We start from the raw sequence: 21,406 nt of genomic DNA on the forward strand, positions 1-21,406 counted from the left end.
TGGCCACTTGCTGCTTATGGCACGCCTCATGCTGTGCAGGCTCATGCTGCTGCATGGGAACGTACTAAACCGAACGCTGGACATAAGGGGCTCTGAAATTCCTTCCTATGCACTGGGAGTGAGGGATTGCAAGTGCCTTTGGCAGGCTCCAGTGACGCAGACTGAAATGCTGCCAAGGTGCTTAAAACAAGGAAAGAGACCATGGGATCCCTGGGAGTACAAGGTGTGTTCTGGTTCTAGAACAACAGCCCACTGGTTGTTCTAGGTCTGGAATGAAAGCAGCCTGTCTGAGAAAGTCATGCTGTAAATAACTAAAGTGTGTGTGTTCGTATGTCTCAGACTGAGCAGTGCACACTGTTCTGTTGCCAAGGGCTCATGCCACACGTGGTATAGTACTTAGAGAGGTACAGGCCAGGCGCTAGGAGACCCAGGTTCAGACCCTCAGTCCACCAGGAAGCTTGCTTGGTGACCTTAGGCCAGTCACACAGTCACCCTAACCTGCCTCAGAGGGTTGTTGCAAGGATAAAATGGAAGACAAAACAATGACACAATCCAATTTGGGTCCCCGTTGGGGAGAAAAGCAGGGTACAAACAAAGTAAAACAATTCCACGCTCGGAACAGCCATTGCACTCCCAGGCCCAGAACACTGTCTACTCCAGGGACCATCATTCTGCTCTGGGGGCTGTCCTTCCCATTCCAGAGCAGTTTACCTGGTCCCAGGAACCTCCATTCCATTCTGGAGACTATCATTCTGTGCCCAGGAGGGGTTTCTCAGACTTCATTCTGCACTTTCGTTGTTACTCTGGTTTCTCAATGGAGCCCACTGTATCTAATGGGCCTTCAGGCATATCCCTTTTAGCCCAGTGGGCCCTTTGGTCATCCCTTTGAGCACATCTCAGGCCCACAGACAAAATGGCAGAGGCGCGGGAAGAGATGAGGGCTGCCATCGCCATCTCAGATCCAAACCACTACTTGTGCTCCAGGGATCACCGGTCCAGACCTGGAGCGCTCACTCATTTCACGCCCAAACACCTCATCCTGCACCCAGGACACTCGGTCTGCTCCCAGAGAGACCGTTATTCCACTGGAAGGACCACGTTTGACTCATTCCATTATTTTTCACAATTTCCCCCTGTGTTTTATTTGCAGCATATCATAGAGTTGGAAGGGACTTCCGGGGTCATCTTGTTCAACCCCCTACACAATGAGTTCACAGAATCAGCACTGCTGTCAGATGGCCATCCAGCCTGCTTAAAAACCTCCAAGGAAGGAGAGCCCACCACCTCCACTAACCGTCAGGAAGGCCTTCCTAATGTTTAGCCGAACACTCTTGATTTTGTTTCAACCCGCTGGTTCAGAAAACAACTCCGCACCATCCTCCATATGACAGCCCTCCAAGTACCAGAAGACAGTGATCCTGTCACCTCTCAGTCGTCTCCTCTCCAAGCTAAACATACCCAGCTCCTTCAGCTATCCTCGTAGGATTTGGTCCCCACACCCCTCACGTGCCTGGCTCCCAGGATCTCTAGCAGGCCCTCCCCCGAGTATTGCCGACAGGCATTCTTGCAATCGATCGTTTCAGTATTTGCCGGCCAGGGAAGGGAGGAGGGAAGCAAGCAAGACAGAAAAGTTGGCACTGGCACCTGCCCTTCGCCACAGGTGGCATGGGTGTGTGTCAAGTGCTGCCAAGTCACAACTGACTGAGGGTGACTAAGAGAGGTGAGTTGTCATTGCCTGCCTCTGCATAGCGACCCTGGTATTCCCTGGTGGCCTCCCACCCCAAAATATTAACCAGCGCCGACCCGGCTTAGCTTCTGAGACCGAAGCCGATCAGGCTAGCCTAGGCCATCCGGGCCAGGGCACAAGCGGCATATAGATATAGCCCACAGATCAGTTCACGAACGCGCCTTCTCCTCCACTGTCGCCCCACTCCCCTTTACTGGTTTGCCTCATTGGCACTCTCCCCGAGTGTCACGGGTCAGCCCTCGTCTCCTTTCCGCCAGGTGGAGACGGCGCCCTCACGCAACGCTCACACTTCTCCGCATTCCGAGCGGGAGTGGAGGGCGAGAAAACCATAGAGAGGTCTGTGGAGAGAGCCGACGGGCGCAAAGCGCATAGGAAGCCGGGAAAGAGTATCATATCCGGGGTTCATGGGCGACAGGCCCACGGACAAAATGGCAGCCCGGAACTAAACGGGGGGGGGGGGAGAAGGAATTTGCAGGGGGGCGGGAAGGGACGAGCGCCGCCGCCATCGCCATTGACGCCGGGAGCCGAAACGTTTGTGTGGTTCTCTGCAGGACTTGCCACAGTGCCGCTGCCGTCCCCGCCCCCCTGCGGCTTCCCAGGCTCCGCCACCTCTCCCTCAGGCAGGTGGGTAGGAAAGCTTGGCTCCCGCTCCGCCTCAGGGAAGAAAGCGCAGGGGCTGGCCACTGGCGAAGGCCCTGCGCGTGACATGACGGCCAGGCTCGGGTAGGATAACGGGCCGTCTCGCTGCCTCGCGAAGAACGCCTCAGGCGCCAGCGCCCTTCCTTCGCCCCCGCTCGTTGGTGGTGCGCGCTGTACAGTCACCCTTCTCTGGCGGGGTCGAGGGCAACTTGCAGATGCCCCCCTGAGCAGCCCCAGGCGGGGCCGAGGAGCGGCAACGGCAGGGCTGGGGGACGTTGTCTGCCCTCCCTCCTGTTGCTCACCAAAGTCCGCAGGAGGCAGCGCTGCCTCTGCAGCCCGCCGGCGAAACCGGGGGTCGTCGTTGGCTAAGACATACGGGTTTGAAAGGTGTTGGCGGGGCTGAAACCGTGCCCGTCGGCTCCACCTGTCAGCTCTCTGCCTTTGCTGGCTTGGCACCCCAAGAGGCCGCTTGGCTTGCTCGGGCGTGGATGTGGCGGACGACATACTCTAGGCTTGGGCAAGGCACAGTGGGATTCTCTTTCTTCTTGAAGAGAGACGCCCGATGACATGTAGCAAATACCCTTTGAAAGTAATCTCAGTTCCAAAGGCGGTTTGCTACCTCAGGTGGGAAACAACCAGGAACAGTGTCGCAGTTCTTTGAGACTTACTTCTGCGCAACCATGCGTTGGACTGCCCGCCACTGGCTCTCTCCTTTAACTAACTTTCTAAAAGACTAGAGATGACAAAATGTCCCCCAACGGGAGTGAGTTTCCACAAGATATTCCTCAAAGCAACTGACTAATCTCGGTTTGAAACTCCCCCTTTTCGGGGCCCATATGAAAAGCAACTCCCATCTGCTTTCCTTGTCCCCAGCATAAAATGCCAGACTCTCCTATCAGTTAGCACCGAACAAGTCTGTAGTATGTTTTTCATGCTTTGTGTTTATAAGCACATACATAGCGTTTCTGAGCACCAGGGGCTGTGTCAGGGTCATTTTAAACATTATGCAGAGGCAAACCTAAACTTACCACTGAGCTTCCCAAAGCTTCCTGTCTCGTTTCACTGTGTTCCTGGACTCACAACCCATCTACAGGAGAATCACAGTACATTTTGGGATCTCAGTCCGCAGGCTGAGAACCTCTGCTTAAAAGAGCCTACTGGGGTAGCTTGTTCATGGAAGCTGCTGACTGGTACTCCAGGAGCAAGAACGACCTCAGGTCTTTCCCAGCGAGAACGCACATTCCAAGTCAGGTGAAAGTTTCATCAGTCAGCATTTCTTTGCAGATCATCTGTGTGCATGAGTCCTACGGTGAGGTTGTACCCAAGACAGGTCCATCTCTGCGCATGAGTCCCTCATCCTCGGGTGAGGTTGTACCAAAGGCAGATAATCTCTGTGCCCGAGTCCCTCGTCCTAGGGTGAGGTTGTTCAGGTTAAAGTGGAAGTGAAAATCAATGTAATAGGGGAAATGCTGGGTCTATAGCATTTTCCAAGCACATAACAGTGTTCCCCCCCCCCCCCATTTGTATTTAGGTTGGCTGGTCTAAGTTGGAATCAGCACTGTACTACTAGAACCGAGGTCCACGGTGGATTTTTGAGGTTACCTGTCCAACAAGCGTATTGAAGGTGACTGTTTCTTAGAGGTTCTACAGCTACGTGTTTTAATGAAGAGAAGCGAGAAGCCAGAAGGATATAGACAAATGAGGCCTAAAACTTTTCCTGCCAGTAATTATACTGGTAGCAGTCGGCAGATGTTGCAAGAAATACGAGAGAGCCTTAGGAATTTGCCTAAGCCATCAGAGGCTTCAAAAGCAGAGCAAAGAGTGGGTAAAATATCAAGTGAAGATCCCAGACAAGGTCGAAACCCTCCCAAGTTTGTCACCTACCATAAAGCTTTGCAGGAAATCCGAAATTCTCTTCTTCCCTTTGCAAATGAAGCGAGTTCTTCAATGAGAGGAACACTGGAAGTTAATAGACAGATGCTGCAAGATCTACAGGCTGCTGGCTTTGATGAGGTAAAAAACTGAAGTTCTTCTTCACTGTGTGGTGTGTGGAGGATGGACCGGACCCTCCTTTTAGTAATTGAGGAACGTCATTTTCGGGGTGGACGTGATAATTTTCTTTTTTACTTGTTAGAGGAGTTTACAAAAACCTGACCGCTGTTCCAGTAATCATATTAGATTCCAACCTAATCACCAGCACTGCCTTTCATGGTGCTCTCGGAGTTATATTTTAAAATCATCATAAAGAGCTTAGCAACTGATATTGGCTGAATTTTAAACAAAAGTTAGCTTGTGGATCTCTTTCCTTTGTGTTTACAATCAGGGTATGATTTTATGGCTCTTCTTTTGTTGTGGATTGTTGCAATTTTGAAACCTTTCTTCTGCTCCCACCCCCAAATAGGATATGGTTGTACAAGCTCTAATGCACACCAAAAGCCACAGCATAGAGGCAGCAATCGAATTCATCAGTAAAATAAGCTACCAAGATCCTCGGCGGGAACAGATGGCAGCAGCCGCAGCTAGACCAATTAATGCAGGCCCAAAACAGCCAGGTATGCATATTCTATAGGTAGTCCCAGCAAGCAGAAAAGAAATTCGTTATTGCTTGTACGCGCGCATGTGTGTAAAAAGCTTGTAGGAGCAAGGAGATGTTGAAAAAACTGGACACGTCTAGCAGTATACGCTGTGCATCCTTTCAAAATGTTCAAAGAACTCTTCTGCAGCCCAATTTATAGTAAGAACTCAGTCTTGGTTTTGTGTGTGTGTGTGTGTGTGTATGCATGCGTGCGTGTGTCAAACATATGCATTTTGCAGAGTTCTGGAGAACAGAACACCAGCACCTTCTGTGTAGTGAAAAGCTGGTGGGAGCCGGGGGTCTAGAGCAGATGGGAGAGGAAACAGATGCTTAATCCTTTCCCCACCTGCCATGTCTTTGGCTGAATCCTGACGGGGTACCAAACCACGTTTGCCTTACCCAATGTCCTGGAGCGCAGGCAAAAAAGGCGGCTTGTTTGCATAAGAGAGCCAACCCATGAGCACAGAAATTCCTTCTGTGCGTAGATATGTAGGCGGTCTCCCAAGAAATAGCAGTTCTTTCAGATTAACGTTTTGTAATTGGAAAGTTAATCCTTTGCATCAGTTATTCCGACACGTTTGAAGTGAGCCTGTTTTTTCTGTTCCACTTGTGAGGGAAATTAATTATTTAAATTCCCTGAACCGATACAGCATGGGATAGTAATGTGATGTTTCCTTTCTTTCAAAAAAGCAGGGGGTGTACAGCAATCAGTTAGCCGCAGACAGAGCTGGAAAGGTTCTAAGGAATCCTTGGTGCCCCAGAGACATGCTCCTGCACTGGGAGATGGCCTGACTTTCCACTCAGAAAATCCGGTGCCTCAGGCTGACACAGGAAGACCCGTGTCTGGTTCTGGAATAGCAGCGTTTGCCCAGGCTCATCCTGGCAATGGGCAAAGAGTGAATCCACCCCCTCCACCTCAAGTAAGAAGCGTTACACCTCCTCCTCCACCCCCTAGAGGGCAGACACCACCCCCCAGAGGAACAACTCCTCCCCCTTCTTCCTGGGAAACAAATTCTCAAACCAAACGTTATTCCGGTAGCATGGAATATATGATCTCTCGCATTTCTCCAGTACCACCAGGAGCGTGGCAGGATGGCTATCCTCCCCCACCCGTGAACCCATCACCTATGAATCCTTCTGCACAGGGACAAAGAGGCATTAGTTCTGTTCCTGTTGGCAGGCAGCCAATAATCATGCAGAATTCAGTTAACAGCAAACTTAGTTTTTCCTCTGGCAGGGCTGGAGTACAAAATGGCAATTGTCAGACCGATTATATTGTTCATCAGAACATTGTGCCTGGTAGCTCAGCAAATCGCCAAGCGCCGCCTCCTTACCCAATACCTCCGACTAACCGGCAAAGCCCTACAGCCTTGCAAATGCAAGCAGGAGGATCTGTGGTCCCTTCAGCTTATCCTAATGGAAACATTCCACAGTCTGTCATAGTGCCAAATAGAAACAGCCACAATATGGAGCTGTACAACATCAATATGCCTGGCATTCCAACATCTTGGCCCCAGTCCTCATCTGGCAATGGACATGAAGTCCCAGCATGGCAACCAAATATTCCAGGAAGATCAAATTCCTTCAATAATCCCCTTGGAAATAGGCAGAGTCATACGACCAGTTCACAGCCTTCGGCCACCACAGTAACTGCTGTCACTCCTGCTCCTATCCAACAGCCAGTAAAAAGCATGCGGGTGTTGAAACCAGAACTGCAGACTGCCTTAGCTCCTACTCACCCTTCGTGGATGTCACAACCAATGCAAGCAGTCCAGCCCGTCTCCCTTCCTGAGGGGCCATGTACCAGTATGACCCTCATGTCACCTGCAGCAGAGGCTCCAAATTATCAAGGTCCACCGCCACCATACCCAAAACATCTACTACACCCCAGCCCATCTGTCGCTCCCTACGAATCCGTGGCGAAACCTAGCAAAGAGGATCAGCTCAGTTTACCTAAGGACGAAGAGAGTGAAAGGAATGAGAGCAGTGAGGGAACGGACAGAGAGAAGAAGCTAATCACAACCTCGCCTGTCCCTGTCCGGAAAAACAAGAGGGACGAAGAAAGGAGGGAGTCCCGCATTCAAAGTTACTCTCCTCAGGCTTTCAAATTCTTTATGGAGCAGCATGTGGAAAACATACTTAAGTCTCATCAGCAGCGACTGCATCGTAAGAAACAGCTGGAAAATGAAATGATGCGGGTAAGCCTTTTAGTTATCTTTTCTGTTGTACTTCACCGTGTGCAAAGTGTTGTTTTTGCAACAATTTCATGAGGCACGTTCAGCATGTTTAGTCAGGGATCCGTCCTGTTTGTATCCAGTTCACCACAATCCTCAGGGCCTTGGATAATTTAATGTACGCATTTTCCGTTTCTCTGGTATGGAAGGTATAATGGGTTTTTTTCTACCCATCTGAAGGCTTCCTCCGGCTTGGCTGCTTGATTGGTTGCTTGGCTGTGTAGTTACACAGGAAAATCTAGAGGCGTCTGTCCGCCTGTGGCAAATTAAACTAAATTTGTTTTATCTACCTTGCCTTAGTTATGCTAGGATGCTGCCGTGTGTGTGAACAGTGACTTGTGTGAACAGTGGTCTAGTTCAGACGAAAGCAAAGTTTTATGTATTTGTCAGATTATATGGAAGCTACTTTCTATCATCAGCTGCTGCCTTCCAGACAGTGCAATCTCTGTGTCAGTTTGCAGATGGTTGTCATCTGTTAGGTGATAGAACCGTAAATCTTCATGTTGATTTTTGTTGTGTGCTTTATTTCTTTTCCTCTCTCTCTCTCTCTCTCTTCTTCCAGTTTGGTACCTCCTGGGCCTCAAGCCACAGATGTGTGTTTCTTTAAAATGTCATCGGCAATTATTGTCAGCTTTCTGATGTAGAGCATACATACAGAAACTACCTTTTTTTGGGGGGGGGGAGTTCTCAATCTCCCCAAATTAAGAAATAAACAGTTTGATTCTCTCCAAGTACAGGCAGGCATAATAAGAATTGCTCTGTGGGCTGTTTTTATTCTTGACAGTTGTCTGAGGACATACAGTTGGAATCCCAGGCAGGGATTGGGGCCAGAGAAAAGAATCCTATCAGTGGTAAGAGAATCCTGTGAGAATTGTGAAGCTGTTCTCCAGCATTATCAGTCAAGGTTAACAGTGCTCTAATCATGGTGCCTGGGTGGAGTCAGATAAGAACTTGAAGTTCTCATGCCATTCTTTGTAAAGGTGTATCTTGCACTTTGGAAGAAGAGTATGTGGCTAAAAATATCCATTAAAGAAATCAGGAAAGGAAAGCAGGCAGGTGGGATGGTAAATGGGCAGTGGGACATTGGCCACTGAAAGGAAAATTAATCTAGTCTCCAGAAGTGCAACAGGGCAACTTCCCTTTTGTTGTATGTCATGGCGAAAACCGCTGGAGGAGTTTTGAGAGGCAGGGAACCCATTGGAGCTGGCAGATAAGTACCCAACCAAGGAGGCGAAGACAAAGCGCGCTGGGCTCTGCCAGGGATGTTAAGCATTCGTTTCCCCAAATACCAGTGATGCTCGTTTCCCTGGGACCTTTCTCTCAGAGTCTGAACTTGCTGCTGACGTACAAAGTGGTCACTGTTTGAGGTAGAACCTGCTGCCGTCTGCTGCTCGACTGAGTACCAATAGGTTTTGTTCATTTTTTGTTATGGGTTATGTTGTCCTGTGGTAGGGCACCGTCAGAGTAAAACTTGGGATCCCCTCACCAACGGATGGATGCTGTGACACCAGCAGTTAGGCATAATCCAAATCCAAACTGAGTTTCTTTGTTTTGTAACAAATTGACACGTGTTGGGGAAGTAGTGGAATTGACTGATTAATTTTTCCAATGCCAGAATAAGCAGAAGTATTTCAGGTGCGCGTCATGGTACGCAAATGCAATTTTGGGCTGTATCAACAGAAGTATAGCATCCAGATCGCGTGATGTGATGGTATCGCTGTACTCTGCTCTGGTAAGATCTCATCTGGAGTATTGTGTTCAGTTTTGGGCACCACATTTTAAGAAAGTTATAGACAAGCTGGAACGGGTCCAGAGGAAGGCGATGAAGATGGTGAGGGGTCTGGAGACCAAGTCCTGACCGTTAGAGCGATTCCTCAGTGGAACAGGCTTCCTCGGGAGGTGGTGGGCTCTCCTTCCTTGGAGGTTTTTAAACAGAGGCTAGATGGCCATCTGACAGCGATGAAGATCCTGTGAATTTGGGGTAGGTAAATTTGAGTTTCGTGCATTGTGCAGGGGGTTGGACTAGATGACCCTGGAGGTCCCTTCCAACTCTGTGATTCTATGGATTTCTGGTTCAGTGGACTCTTGGGTGAAGTACTTTTCAGTGCTTTTGAGTCTCCCTCTAGTTGTCCTTCTCAAACATTCTTCCTGTGAAATTGTGTCTTTATGAACCTGTAAGTTAGAATTGTTGCTCTTTTGAAATGTTCATGCTTAGTCTCTTTCCTTTTCACTTTCACTAACAGCTGATTTAAACTATTAAGGTGTTGGAAGCTTTCCTGACATCTGTAGCCTTCGTTACTGGGTAGGCAAGTAATATTTTGGAGACCTAGTATTGTATTTAAAGAATAGCATGGATCCCTTCTTACAGACTCTGCATGCTTACCCGCATTTCAAGTTAAGCATGTTTTCTTTTACTGTACTCGGACGTTGTTTTGTTATCAGGTTACTAATTTCACTAATCTCACTTTCCCTTCCCTGTTCTGTAGCACTTTATGGCTTGTGCTCTGCACAAGGGTTCATCAATAAATTTACACGGTCATGTCCCCCCCCCCCCCCCCCCTCCGCTTCCATTCTGCATACTGAAAGCGGTCCAGTTATTTAGAGCCCATATTATTTCTCTGGCCAGATTCTTTTTCATGTCATGTCTTATGTCGTTTGAAGTTCAGTTTCTCACACGCACACTTGCATTAAATCAGCTTGTCCTAAGAGTGATGAGCAGATCTAGTTCGGTTGGCAATATGGGAAGGTTTCCATGAAGGAGAGCAGTTACAGTCTTCCTTTCCTCCAGAAACGCGTGGCTTTAAGGGAGGAGCAGGAAGGCCTTGCCTCCAGCGTGTGTATTTTCACCAAACCCTGCCAACACAGTTTTTCATCAGTCCTGAATCTCTTGGTGCATGGCTCTTGGCATATGATTTTTGAAGAACCATCCCTTAACTAGTTCCTAAGGACTTCATGCTTTGTGTCTTTTTGTTGTAGTTGTTTTGAAGGGTTTTAAAAAAATGACTCCTAACACGTTGTTTTGTTTTGTTTTGTTTTAACAGTTTGGCAGCATTGTTCCTTATTTAATACCTAGGGCCCAAAGTTTTTATTTGCTGATCTTAAATGTGTCTCTAGATGTTGCTTCAAACAGAAGATGGTTTGTTCACTTGCTGAATTTCACCTTTGCACAGGTTGGGCTGTCCCCAGAAGCCCAGGATCAAATGAGGAAAATGCTGTGCCAGAAGGAGTCCAACTACATCCGTCTCAAAAGAGCTAAAATGGACAAATCAATGTTCGTTAAGATTAAGACCCTTGGAATCGGGGCATTTGGAGAAGTCTGCTTAGCAAGGAAGGTGGATACAAATGCCCTATATGCAACAAAAACCCTGCGCAAAAAGGACGTGCTTCTTCGGAACCAGGTAGCTCACGTTAAAGCTGAACGGGATATCCTTGCGGAGGCTGACAATGAGTGGGTAGTCCGTTTATACTATTCATTTCAAGATAAGGACAATTTGTACTTCGTAATGGACTATATTCCGGGAGGAGATATGATGAGCCTGTTGATTCGAATGGGTGTTTTCCCAGAGAATATGGCCCGGTTCTACATAGCAGAACTGACCTGTGCTGTTGAAAGTGTGCATAAGATGGGCTTCATTCACAGGGACATAAAACCAGACAACATTCTGATTGACCGTGACGGCCACATCAAGTTAACTGACTTTGGCCTTTGCACTGGTTTTCGATGGACACATGATTCCAAATACTACCAGAGTGGTAAGAGAAGCCTTTTGTCCAAAATCAGCTTAAAAAAAAAAAATCTAGTCCTCTTACGTATGTCATGACTACCATGATTTGTTTTTTAGCATTTGCCTGCAAAGTGTATTCTGGTCAAAAGTTGCATTTTCTCATTTGACTGAGGACCAGCACATTCTGTGGCATAGTTATCAAGGGTGCTGATGCCTAACATCGTATTTGTAGTGAAGGTCCCCTTCTTAATGTGTGTTTCCAAGCCACGTGATTTCTTGGAACTCCCATCTCTTGGTGTAAGAGAATTGTTTCCCCTGAAAGTGGCTCCGTTGTTTCCAAACAACTCTTGACTGCTGGCTTTACCTTCAAAAAGAGGATGCTTTCTGCACGTTTGGCTCTGCAAGATTTGTTTGGAAAGAACAGGTAGAAAGAGTGCAGCATTACGTACAGAAGCGCCATTAGCATTGTAAAGATTGCGTTTTGTTGATTATTTTCTCCAGCCAATGCATTAAATTTTTCTGTGGCTGATATTTTGGAAATGGTCTTCATCCTCCCGGAAGAAAAACAGAGCAGACCCAGCCGGTGTAGCACAATTCACAGAAGAAATGCATTTATTTAAAGCAAAACCAATATTACCCAGAAGACTATCCCTTGTGTATGCCCCTTTAAAACACACACACACACACAGCTTTTAAACTGCAGCTCTCCCAGTACAGATCCACACCTCCAAGACAAAAAAGTATGGTTATATTCTTGTATGGTTAAACTCCCGGCACATATCTTACTGGGGTGGATCCAGCCATCCATTGGAAGAAGAGCCACTTAAGTTGGGGGAATGTTCCTGGAGAAAGACGCAAACTTGAGCCAAAAGGAAAGCTGAGTTTAAGAAATTTAAATAAACGAATGAATAAATTTTGCTCAGCTTTGCAAGCACAGTCATGCCGAAAAGTTACTGGAGCATATTGTTATATTCGACTACGCATATGCCTACAATTGTGGCACACTGATGGGCTGAAAGAGAGAGAAAGAAAGTCTCTTCCAGTTTATAAAAGTTTCCCTGGCAGACCCCCAGAGATGGTTTTAAAAAGCCGGTGTTCCTTACAAGTAACCATAGAAGAAGGGCTGACACTTTCTCACTTTCCAAACCTATTGGTGGCAGTTGGGTATCTGGTTTGCATGATTGTCAGGGTGGCCAAGGATGGGTGCTGGATGTGCTTGTCATTAGAGATTCTGACAACACAATGAAAGCGACTCCTCGGATGGGTGAAGGTAGCTCTGGTGATAGAAAGAAGAACAGATAGTTACCTGGACGAGGAGGTGGAGTTGAACAAACAGCTATTAAGTCAAGTGGGAGGACATTATTAAGTCAAATGGGAGTAGAGGGAATGCCAGGAACTGTGTCTGTGGGGCAGCATCAGATAACGCTGTGGAGAAGTGGGTGCATGAGGGCAGCGTCATTCTTAGGAACATGCTCACCAGTGCTGCTTAGAAATTGCCTGCGTGGTGTGCACGACAGCACAGGACTGGCTCTTTAAACGTTTTACCAAACGCCCCCTTGTTCAAAGTCAGTCCACTGCTCATCGCTCTCTTTTGTAGATAACTCAGAAATCCTTATCCTTTTCAGTCAAGACCTAGTAAATTAACATAAGGACTCGTGGAGCAACCTGGTAGGTTTACTCAGAAGTAAGTCTCATTTTATTCGATGGTACGTACTTCCAGGAAGCTGTTTTTAGCATTGCAGCCTTGGACTGTGAATTGCCCTTGCTTTGTTAGCTATCTCGTTTTGTTTTGTTTTTCTTCACTTTTTTTGTGCTCCAAAGCTAACTCACAGGAAAAGATGTAGAACAAACTCTAATAAGCCTTTTTTGCATTTGTAGAATCTGCAGCATGAACCTGCTCTAAATGGGGGTGGGAGAGGGTTACTTTACGAAATCTCTTCAATAATCTGTTACTTCAGTTCTTGCTCTGAGACCGTAAAAGTAAAAACCCATGGCCTGACTTCAAGCGAGCTCAGGCTGAAGTGGGGGAGGGGGAGATATGTAAGACCATCTACAAAACCATGCATGGGTTTGTTTATTAACAAGTGGCAGCTTGGTAGGGGAAAATTTCCTTTGTTTTTTGTTAGTTAAGAATCTGTAAAGGAGAATCAGTAATGAAAAACTCACAAGCAGTCAAATATGTTCTTTTGAAGTTGTAGCAAGGTAACATGATGACAAAAATCCCCCTCCCCTTTTTGTTTCAGAGTTGTTACCCCAGAGTACCTCTGTGTGTGTGCTTGTGTGCATATGTGTGTGTGTTCAGAAATAAGTGATGTTGTGTTCAAAAAAGTGGTTTTTAAAGTCATATTTGACAGGCTTTGAGAAACTCATTCACAAGGCTGACATGGAATCAGTATGCTGGAAATGACCAGTTACAGATATGGCAGGTGATTCAATCACTCCTGTGGACTGAATTCCAAGACCTCTGCTTCCACCAATCATCTCCCTATAACGTATGACAGATGCTGTGAATGCCCCAATACTTTTTTTTTTTTTGCGGGGGGGGGGGGGAGGCTTTCTTTTACCTAGTGAGATCATTTCTTAAAGAACGCTCACAGGGCTTCTGTGAATTGTGTGCCACTTGGTCAAGAAATAAAGCTTAAAATTAGTGCTTCTGCATTGTAGGCGACCACCCGCGTCAGGACAGCATGGATTTCAGTAACGAATGGGGAGATCCAGCAAACTGTAGGTGTGGAGACAGGCTAAAGCCACTTGAACGTAGAGCGGCACGCCAGCACCAGCGCTGTCTGGCACACTCACTTGTTGGGACACCCAATTACATTGCACCCGAAGTATTGTTACGAACAGGTACCACTTTCACTTGTTTTGGTTCTTGGGGGAGGAGTAAGGTTCTCAACTGTGTAATAGTAAAGTGGTCCTACAGTCAGCTAACCAGGTGCAGGCGTGTTGAACCATCTCTTTCTGTATGTGGCACAGTCATTCTAAATATAAGACCATAAATGGTTGTTTGTAACAGTGTATCCATAAAGTAATGGGGGAGGGCGCTGGAGTCCAGTTTATGCTAGCATTCTAATAGAAGAGGGCTGCCACCCTCCAACAATGCAATATATCTAGATGGAATGAAAATATATCTCACAGGTCTCTTATAAACTCCACAAAGAGATCCTGGATCTAGTTCAATAAAGAAGGTCAATAAACTTCATTCGGGGGGACCAATACAGCACCGAGTTCAGACGCACGGGATTGAGGTGTATTTAATGCACGTTGAAAATCTGTTAATGTTTTTGTACCTCTTACGGGCTTATCACAACTCTGACTCTTCTCGGTCTTTTGTCATACGTTGTGTTATGGATATATGGAAATTTGTATTACTTTGCTGCAAGTGAAGGAGCTGTGGTATTAGGGTTCATTAATAATGGCAGTTGCCATTACTGGGTTAGTGTTTGAAGAACTGTGCTTGAGCAATGAATGGGTGAGATCTGAAAACATATTGTATGCTGTCTTATTTTTAGAGAAACAAAACGGCTGGTGCGTTCTCAAAGCGAAAAGTGGTATTGCTCTGTCTTAACTGTTGAGTGTGTTTTGCTTTAGGATATACACAGCTATGCGACTGGTGGAGTGTTGGGGTGATTCTCTTTGAAATGTTAGTGGGACAACCTCCCTTCCTGGCTCATACACCATTGGAAACACAGATGAAGGTAATCTGGTGTCATACCTTTCTCAGACGTGTTCCACTAGCAATTTGAAAGATAACTGCCATAAACAGATGATATTGCGCAAACCTGACAGGCATTACACTCCATTAAATAGAATAAACGCTCCATGATGCTGTCTGCCACAGAGCTCATTTGCATTTCAGTTATGACTTGTAACGGGCTACTAGGCTGGAATTGTGTCTTCTTAGGAAATGGAGTTGCTGGGCTTCACCGCCACATCCCTAATTGTTTCAGAGGAACGAGACTCATCCCAGTTGATTTGCTTTATCGCAAGGGGGTCACGTGTCGAGACGAGCTCTTTGATGGAAAAGACTGTTAATACAATCACGGGTGGTGTTGCTGGGATCTTTCACCTGGGCTACAGGCTCGGAATCACTTGATGACAGCACGGAACAGATGAGTCAGTCAGGGTGGGAAGGGAGTCCATGTGAATTAATTTGTATTGCACATTCTCTAGAATGCTGGCTACGAAGAATGCTGCATATGTGTATAGGTGCAGAAACTCTAGGCATATGCTGTGTCAGGCTGTATGAGAACCTTCGGCCCATGGTGCCAGTATGTCTCGAGAAATTCATTTACCAAAGACATTGAGCTGGCGTTTGTTTTCGTTGGTCATCTTGTGTTCATTTTTATGGGTAAAACTGGTCTTCTAATCTTTGTGTGTCTATTTTTTTTTTCTGCATAAAGGTAATCAGTTGGAAAACTTCTCTGCACATCCCGCCACAAGCAAAACTAACTCCAGAAGCATCTGACCTGATTATTAAGCTTTGCCGAGGGCCAGAAGATCGCTTAGGCAAGAATGGGGCAGATGAAATAAAAGCGCATCCTTTTTTTAAGTCTACTGATTTTTCAAGTGATCTGCGGCAACAGCCAGCTTGTTACATTCCTAAAATTACTCATCCCACAGACACGTCAAATTTTGATCCAGTTGACCCAGATAAATTGTGGAGTGAGGACAAGGAAGGGAATGTAAATGACACGCTTAATGGGTGGTATAAAAATGGTAAACATCCCGAACACGCTTTTTATGAGTTTACATTTCGAAGGTTTTTTGATGACAACGGCTACCCTTATAGCTATCCAAAGCCCATCGAATATGAATATGGTAATCCTAACAAAGTGGAGTCTCAGTCAGATGAAGATGATGAGAGGACCGGCAAGGAGATCCAAAATCGTGATCTAGTTTATATTTAGTAGAAAAAATAAACACAGATGAACCACTGTTTGGGATTTCTCAGATCTACGTGGCAAGAAAAGCTGAGATATTATCAGCGAGCTGAGATTTACGGACACGAGGCAGAGGGAGAGGGAAAAGGAATATTGTTAGTTTACCTGCACCTTTTCTCCCCTTTACAAAGCAGTTGAATCTCTTTTTCAAGCATTAATTTATTCCAGCGTTCTTAATGATAAATATAAAAAGCAATAATGTTAGGAAAATAAATTATGAAAAAGCTTTTTGTAAAGTATTTAGAATAGGAAATAGAATGTGTGTGTGTGTGTGTGAGAGAGAGAGAGAGAGAGAGAGAGAAGCAGAAGGAGCGCATGTGTCTGTTTGTATGTTACGTATGTTAACATTTTACACTGACAGTTTTTGCCATGACCAAATGCTGTATATCGTCTGTGCTTACAAAGTTGGCAGGTGCTTTTCCTTGCTACTTGCAGTGCTAAGGTCCCACCACAGATGAGACTGGAGAGAGTAAATTCTCCTAGGAATTCAGAGACACAGTTATAACTGCAGGGTTTGTGACTCTGGAACGAGGTCTCTCTCTTTTTTTGCCCATAAATGATGATGAAGACATATGCACTTAATTATTCCTTTCAGTTTTGCCTGACCATTTGTAAAGTGTAACTGGATTTATGGTGCTATGCAATAATGCAGAACTCAGGCTGATTTGGGGTTTGTGTTTGAAAAGCAGTATCGGCCTCTCACAATATGTCAGCCTAAATAAATTAAGTTTTTAAAAATTTCCTGTTTGCTCTTATCCTCAAGTATAAAAAAAAAAGTTTGAAAGTGCTCTGGGTTCTGCGATACTTTATTAACAGGAAGGCTCTTAACCTGTCCTAACATTAACCATTTCCAGGCTGTCTGTATTTCTGCTGTTGCTTTCCAGGTGCTGTAACCGTCTGACCAATTGGCTTGTTTTTTTAAAAAAAATACTTGTTCCTTGCCCCTTTCTCCTGGATTAATCAGTGATCGAAATGAACTGATACCTAATGAGGAATAAGACTCCTGTAGGCTGATTCTGTGATAAGTTGATGATGGCTCTCAGGTATAGCCACTGTTGGTATAAGATGCTAAATACTGTTTTCTGTAGTATTCGAATACTTACTTTTACATGCAGTTTTCCCCCAACATATTCCGTATTACCTTAACAGTTTGTGCATCCGTCAATAGGTATGCCTCTTTTCATAAGTTGCCCTGTCAGGCTCGAATGTCACTGTTTTGCTCTTCCGTGCATATTCATAAAATAGCAGTCCTGCTTCTGAAGAATCAACCATCTCAACAGCCTCAGCAGACTCTCGTACTGGTGTTTAAGGCTATGTATAGATAGCTCTCTGGTTCTGTCATCAGGTGATTTGTTCTGAAAAAATATTTCAGCGGTGTTTGTTCTTTGGCAACAAATAATTACTTGTGATTACACTTACACTTTCTGTTCTTTTGCAGAGTGGCTCACATGAGGTTCCTAGGGGGGCGTCTTTCACCCAGGCAGCTTACAGAGCCAGCGGTAGAACTGCATCATATCCCTTCAGAGCATTCTCTGAATTGCTTGTCAATAAAGTATTCCTGATAGCCAGTACTACGCATGCTTACTAAGAAGTAATTCCCACTGTTTTCAGTGGATCTTACTCCCAGATAAGCGTGCACAGAGTTTCTGCCTTCAAAAATCTTTTCATTAATAGTAGTAGCTTGTGGACTGACGTAAAGCCCTTTAGAAGCATGCGACTGTCTTCCAGAAACTTGTTATTCCACCACCTGTACCATTAAGATCCTGTCCTCGCTTCAGTTGTGCGTAAGTCCTATACGTGATAGGTGCAGAAGAGAGCTTTGTGCTCCTCCAGTGGGTGTAGAGGTTTCAGCGTAGACCAGGGCATGTGGTGTATACTGAGTGCTCTGCATACAGGACCTGCGTGTAACTTTAAGCGTTATGGGGAGAGTGCACTGTACAATTATACCAGCTTCTGAAACTTGTTCTTGTAAAGAAGATTGAGGGGTGTCCTTTGTTTAATGTTAATAGAATATTTATTTTATGTGTCTGTCCTACAAAAAATATTGCAATACAGTCCTGATTAAAACCAGGTAAAACAGGTAACAATGTAGCGTGGGTTTCTCAGCAACCAGGCTCTTGCACGCGCTGCCATTTTCTCTCACAGGATATGCAGTTGGGGGCCATGAATTGTCTATGTGACATGCACTCCCCTGGGTTATTTCCATAATTTTTTTCCAGTTGTCAAGTGATGATAAAAAGGGTTGTATTAATAGTAGTGTTCACAGAGGTATCTGTAATCATGAAACTTCTTAAAGTATTTGCTTACATTCCATTCTAGGACAGGCCCTCCTGCTGGGTCTTTTCTGCCTTTTCATTTGTAACAGAACCTATAGAATATGGGACTGAGACATCAGTTTTTTGAGGGATTCTTTTTTTAAAATCTTCCGTCGCAAAATCCAGTGCTGCAATGCCAAATCAGCTCTTTGGACTTTGCAGGTATAGTACGTCTGCTAGGTGAGGAATGCAGCAAGTGGGTTCCCTGATGCGATTGTAGTTGCCCAAGGCACCAGTTAACTTTTGGGCATAAATATCTTTTTGTATTTGAAATGGGATAATGATATTTGGTTTAAGGCAATCCTAGCAAGCTGGTGGCATATTGCAGTCCATGTGGCGTATTGATAGTACATCTTTAGAGCATCTTTAGATACTCTTCTATGAAAGGCACTATTCAAGTGTAGTTTTGTATTTCATTTTGTATATACTCTTTTTATTTTGAAAAGGCAATGCTGGTCAACGTCATCTTTTTATAAAGACAAGGTGTCTTTATAAAACCCTAACCCTAACCCTTGGCAGATAATATAAATCACGTTTGCTTGTTTCCGCGTGTAACAAATGTTTGATAAATCTTTTCTTAACGGATCTCTTTCCACTCTTCAAATTGGTTTTCTTTAGTGTACCACATGATGGAATAATAAATTTTAAGTTTAGTGAATGAACTGCTGGTCAAAGAGAAAATTTTGTTGATCAAAAATGACTGTTTGGTCTTTCTCTTCTGTTGGTAAATTGGAATGCTTGGATAACATTATGCAGTTTTTCAACTGTAGTGGAATGGCTTTACCACCCTGTGAGTGGGCATTTTCTTCCCAGAGTTCCCGCAGCCATCTTGGAGCTGTGTCAGGAAGCTAGGGCAAACAGGTATTTCTTTACCTGTTCTTTTGCTCTATTTTAGTATGCTACCACCCTTAGGTCCTGAAATCTCCCACTTTATCTTTTTAATGCTGCCCTGGAGACTGACACCAAACGGAATTTTACTGTACCACAAAGGGAATCTTATATTAGTGTGCCAAATAGCAAGGCAGTGAAGAAAGGTGTGCAGGCTTTGTAGTTGAACAACTTTATTACTACGAGGCATAACTCATAGTAACTACAAAACAGATCTAGGTACAATTAAGCAAATCATTGTAAAAACAGAAAGAAAAGTCCTGTGCTAGTTAATTTACAATCCTTGAACAATCCTCAGAGGGAAGCTGGCTGGCTTTCGGTTGCATAGTGCACCTCCCTCGGCAACAACTGCAAATAGCATCCTTTGTCTATTGCTCACGTTGAACTCTCCTTCACCTGAACTCTCTTCTCTCTCTCACCCACACATACATATGTGCCCATTTTCAGTTCCCAAGCAAAAGAACAGCTCCAGTTTTCAGATTCCTCCTATGTTGACACTAGGTAGGACTAGGCCTTTTGCCTATCTAGGTGCCAAAACCCTCAGCTTCAGTCCATCAGAACATTGACCCTCCAATCAACAGATGTTAACACATCAAAGAGCTACTATGTTCTCCTTTTAGATTGTAAAGAATCCTCCCTCTCCTGTGAACTGTGTCTTTCCCACATTCTGCCAGTCTATGGGACACCACCTCAGCCTTCCATCTCCATAACTGCCCCAGAATACCTTTCTCATCCACAACATCCCTGTTTTGTAACTTAGGGGGTTCCAGAAGGCTTATATCACTTGATTATACTCTAAGTATAACAATCATACTGAGTAGTGAATCTGTAGCTTATTTTTGCAAAATTCCAATGACTGTCCATGGTGTTGAATACAACACCCACAATTCAGTTAATCGCTGGTGGACTCACAGCTCCTTGAATATCTGGACAGTTGAATATTGTGTATTTGGACTTTCCCAGGCTTGGCTGTAGCCATGAATAAAAGTGTTTCACAAAAATGTAGCTGCAATTTATCTAGTTCAAATATTTATATCCCGCTTTGCTACTAGGTAAAGTGAGAGCCAGTTTGGTGTAGTGGTTAAGTGCGCGGACTCTTATCTGGGAGAAGTGGGTTTGATTCCCCACTCCTTTTTCGTAGGAGTTGTCCTTGAAAGGGCAGGTAGTTTTTGTAGGAGTTGTCCTTGAAAGGGCAGCTGCTGTAAGAGCTCTCTTAGCCCCACCTACCTCACAAGGGGGTCTGTTGTGGGGGGAGGTAGAGGAGATTGTGACCGCTCTGAGATTCAGAGTATAGGGCGGGATATAAATCCAATTTCCAGTCAAGGAAGCTAGGTTCTGATATTCTATCTATTTAGACTTTGATAGTGGCATCACTAAGAGTTGGAATGTATAAACATCCTCTAAAGGAAAAATCATGTACAGGTTTATCTGTACCAGAAGGCCTCAGCACCAGCAAATGTCTGAAGCCTCTTGGAAAACAGAACCAAAGATTCAACTATGCAGGCTAATTTACTATGGAAATTAATGTAAGAGGTTTTGCAGCAGACTGAGGCTCAATCAAGGTCCTAATTCCACAACAGTGGCCTCCCATCCTCATACTGACTTTGCTTAGCTTCTGAGCTCTGCTGAGATTGGGCTAGGCTAGGCTAGCTTCATTCCCTCATTAAATACAGTGTACAACATTGCTTTTGCAGCAGTTCTCCCTGTTATCTGCCATTAAAAATACTGGAAAATAAGTGCAAAATAGTTTTAAACAAGTGGGGACCTGCAAGAACCCCCCCCCCCAATGTTTACTTCCTTCCCTATCCCCTGACCCCTCTCACACTCTTTCACCTCTGCCACCCCTTTTCTTTCTCCTCCATGCCTATCCTTTTTTCTTTCTGTCCCCCACCTATCACTCTCTCTGTATCTTTCTAGATAGATCCAGGTGGGCAACCATGTTGGTCTGAAGCAATAGAACAAAGTTGGAGTCCAGTAGCACCTATAAAACCAACAAAGTTTTATGTAAGAGAATGTAAGCTTTTGTGTGCTAGACGCACACTTCCTCAAACAATGAAATGGGGGTACAGTTAGCAGTGCTACATATAGCTTGTGGGTAAGGTTAAGCATGCAAAATGGTACAAAGTGATAATCCAATGGCAAAATAGTGAAATTAACAAATTGAAATAGTAACAGTTTGGTCTGGATAGTATAAGTTGTGTGGGGAAAACAGCAAAAGGTAATAAACATGTTGGAATTGGAGAATGATGGTGAGAATGGCAGTAAACGCAGAGTCTGTTAACTGCTCTATTTCTCCTCAAGCATGAGTCAAGCCGAGAACATATTTTGCCAATACAAAAA

General features: G+C 45.0%; 1 protein-coding gene across 3 annotated transcripts; it reads left to right on the plus strand.

Annotated features, from left to right (window-relative positions):
• Positions 1 to 2,140: 2,140 nt before the first annotated feature.
• LOC132573172 (serine/threonine-protein kinase LATS1-like) lies at positions 2,141 to 16,601 on the plus strand. Of its 3 annotated transcripts, none has more exons than XM_060240756.1 (8): positions 2,141 to 2,371; positions 3,918 to 4,399; positions 4,788 to 4,938; positions 5,652 to 7,159; positions 10,366 to 10,948; positions 13,585 to 13,767; positions 14,512 to 14,618; positions 15,324 to 16,601. In XM_060240756.1, exons 2-8 carry the CDS (start codon positions 4,049 to 4,051, stop codon positions 15,828 to 15,830), a joined length of 3,390 nt encoding a protein of 1,129 aa, XP_060096739.1. In that variant the 5' UTR covers positions 2,141 to 2,371; positions 3,918 to 4,048; the 3' UTR covers positions 15,831 to 16,601. The 3 variants fall into 3 exon arrangements, with proteins under 3 accessions (XP_060096739.1, XP_060096741.1, XP_060096740.1); XM_060240758.1 differs by having other exon boundaries at positions 5,655 to 7,159; XM_060240757.1 differs by lacking the exon at positions 2,141 to 2,371 and adding an exon at positions 3,671 to 3,749.
• Positions 16,602 to 21,406: the final 4,805 nt, after the last annotated feature.

This window comes from Heteronotia binoei, chromosome 1, assembly GCF_032191835.1.
Source record: "Heteronotia binoei isolate CCM8104 ecotype False Entrance Well chromosome 1, APGP_CSIRO_Hbin_v1, whole genome shotgun sequence".
Lineage (NCBI taxonomy): Eukaryota > Metazoa > Chordata > Lepidosauria > Squamata > Gekkonidae > Heteronotia > Heteronotia binoei.

What these genes read in the sequence shown, in the direction of transcription:
- LOC132573172 (XM_060240756.1), top strand. Translation starts at nt 4,049, where the DNA reads ATGAAGAGAAGCGAGAAGCCAGAAGGATATAGACAAATGAGGCCTAAA. An exon ending in AGGCTGCTGGCTTTGATGAG is followed by an intron (nt 4,400 to 4,787) that starts GTAAAAAACTGA and finishes ACCCCCAAATAG; the next exon opens with GATATGGTTGTACAAGCTCT. An exon ending in TTCCAAATACTACCAGAGTG is followed by an intron (nt 10,949 to 13,584) that starts GTAAGAGAAGCC and finishes TCTGCATTGTAG; the next exon opens with GCGACCACCCGCGTCAGGAC.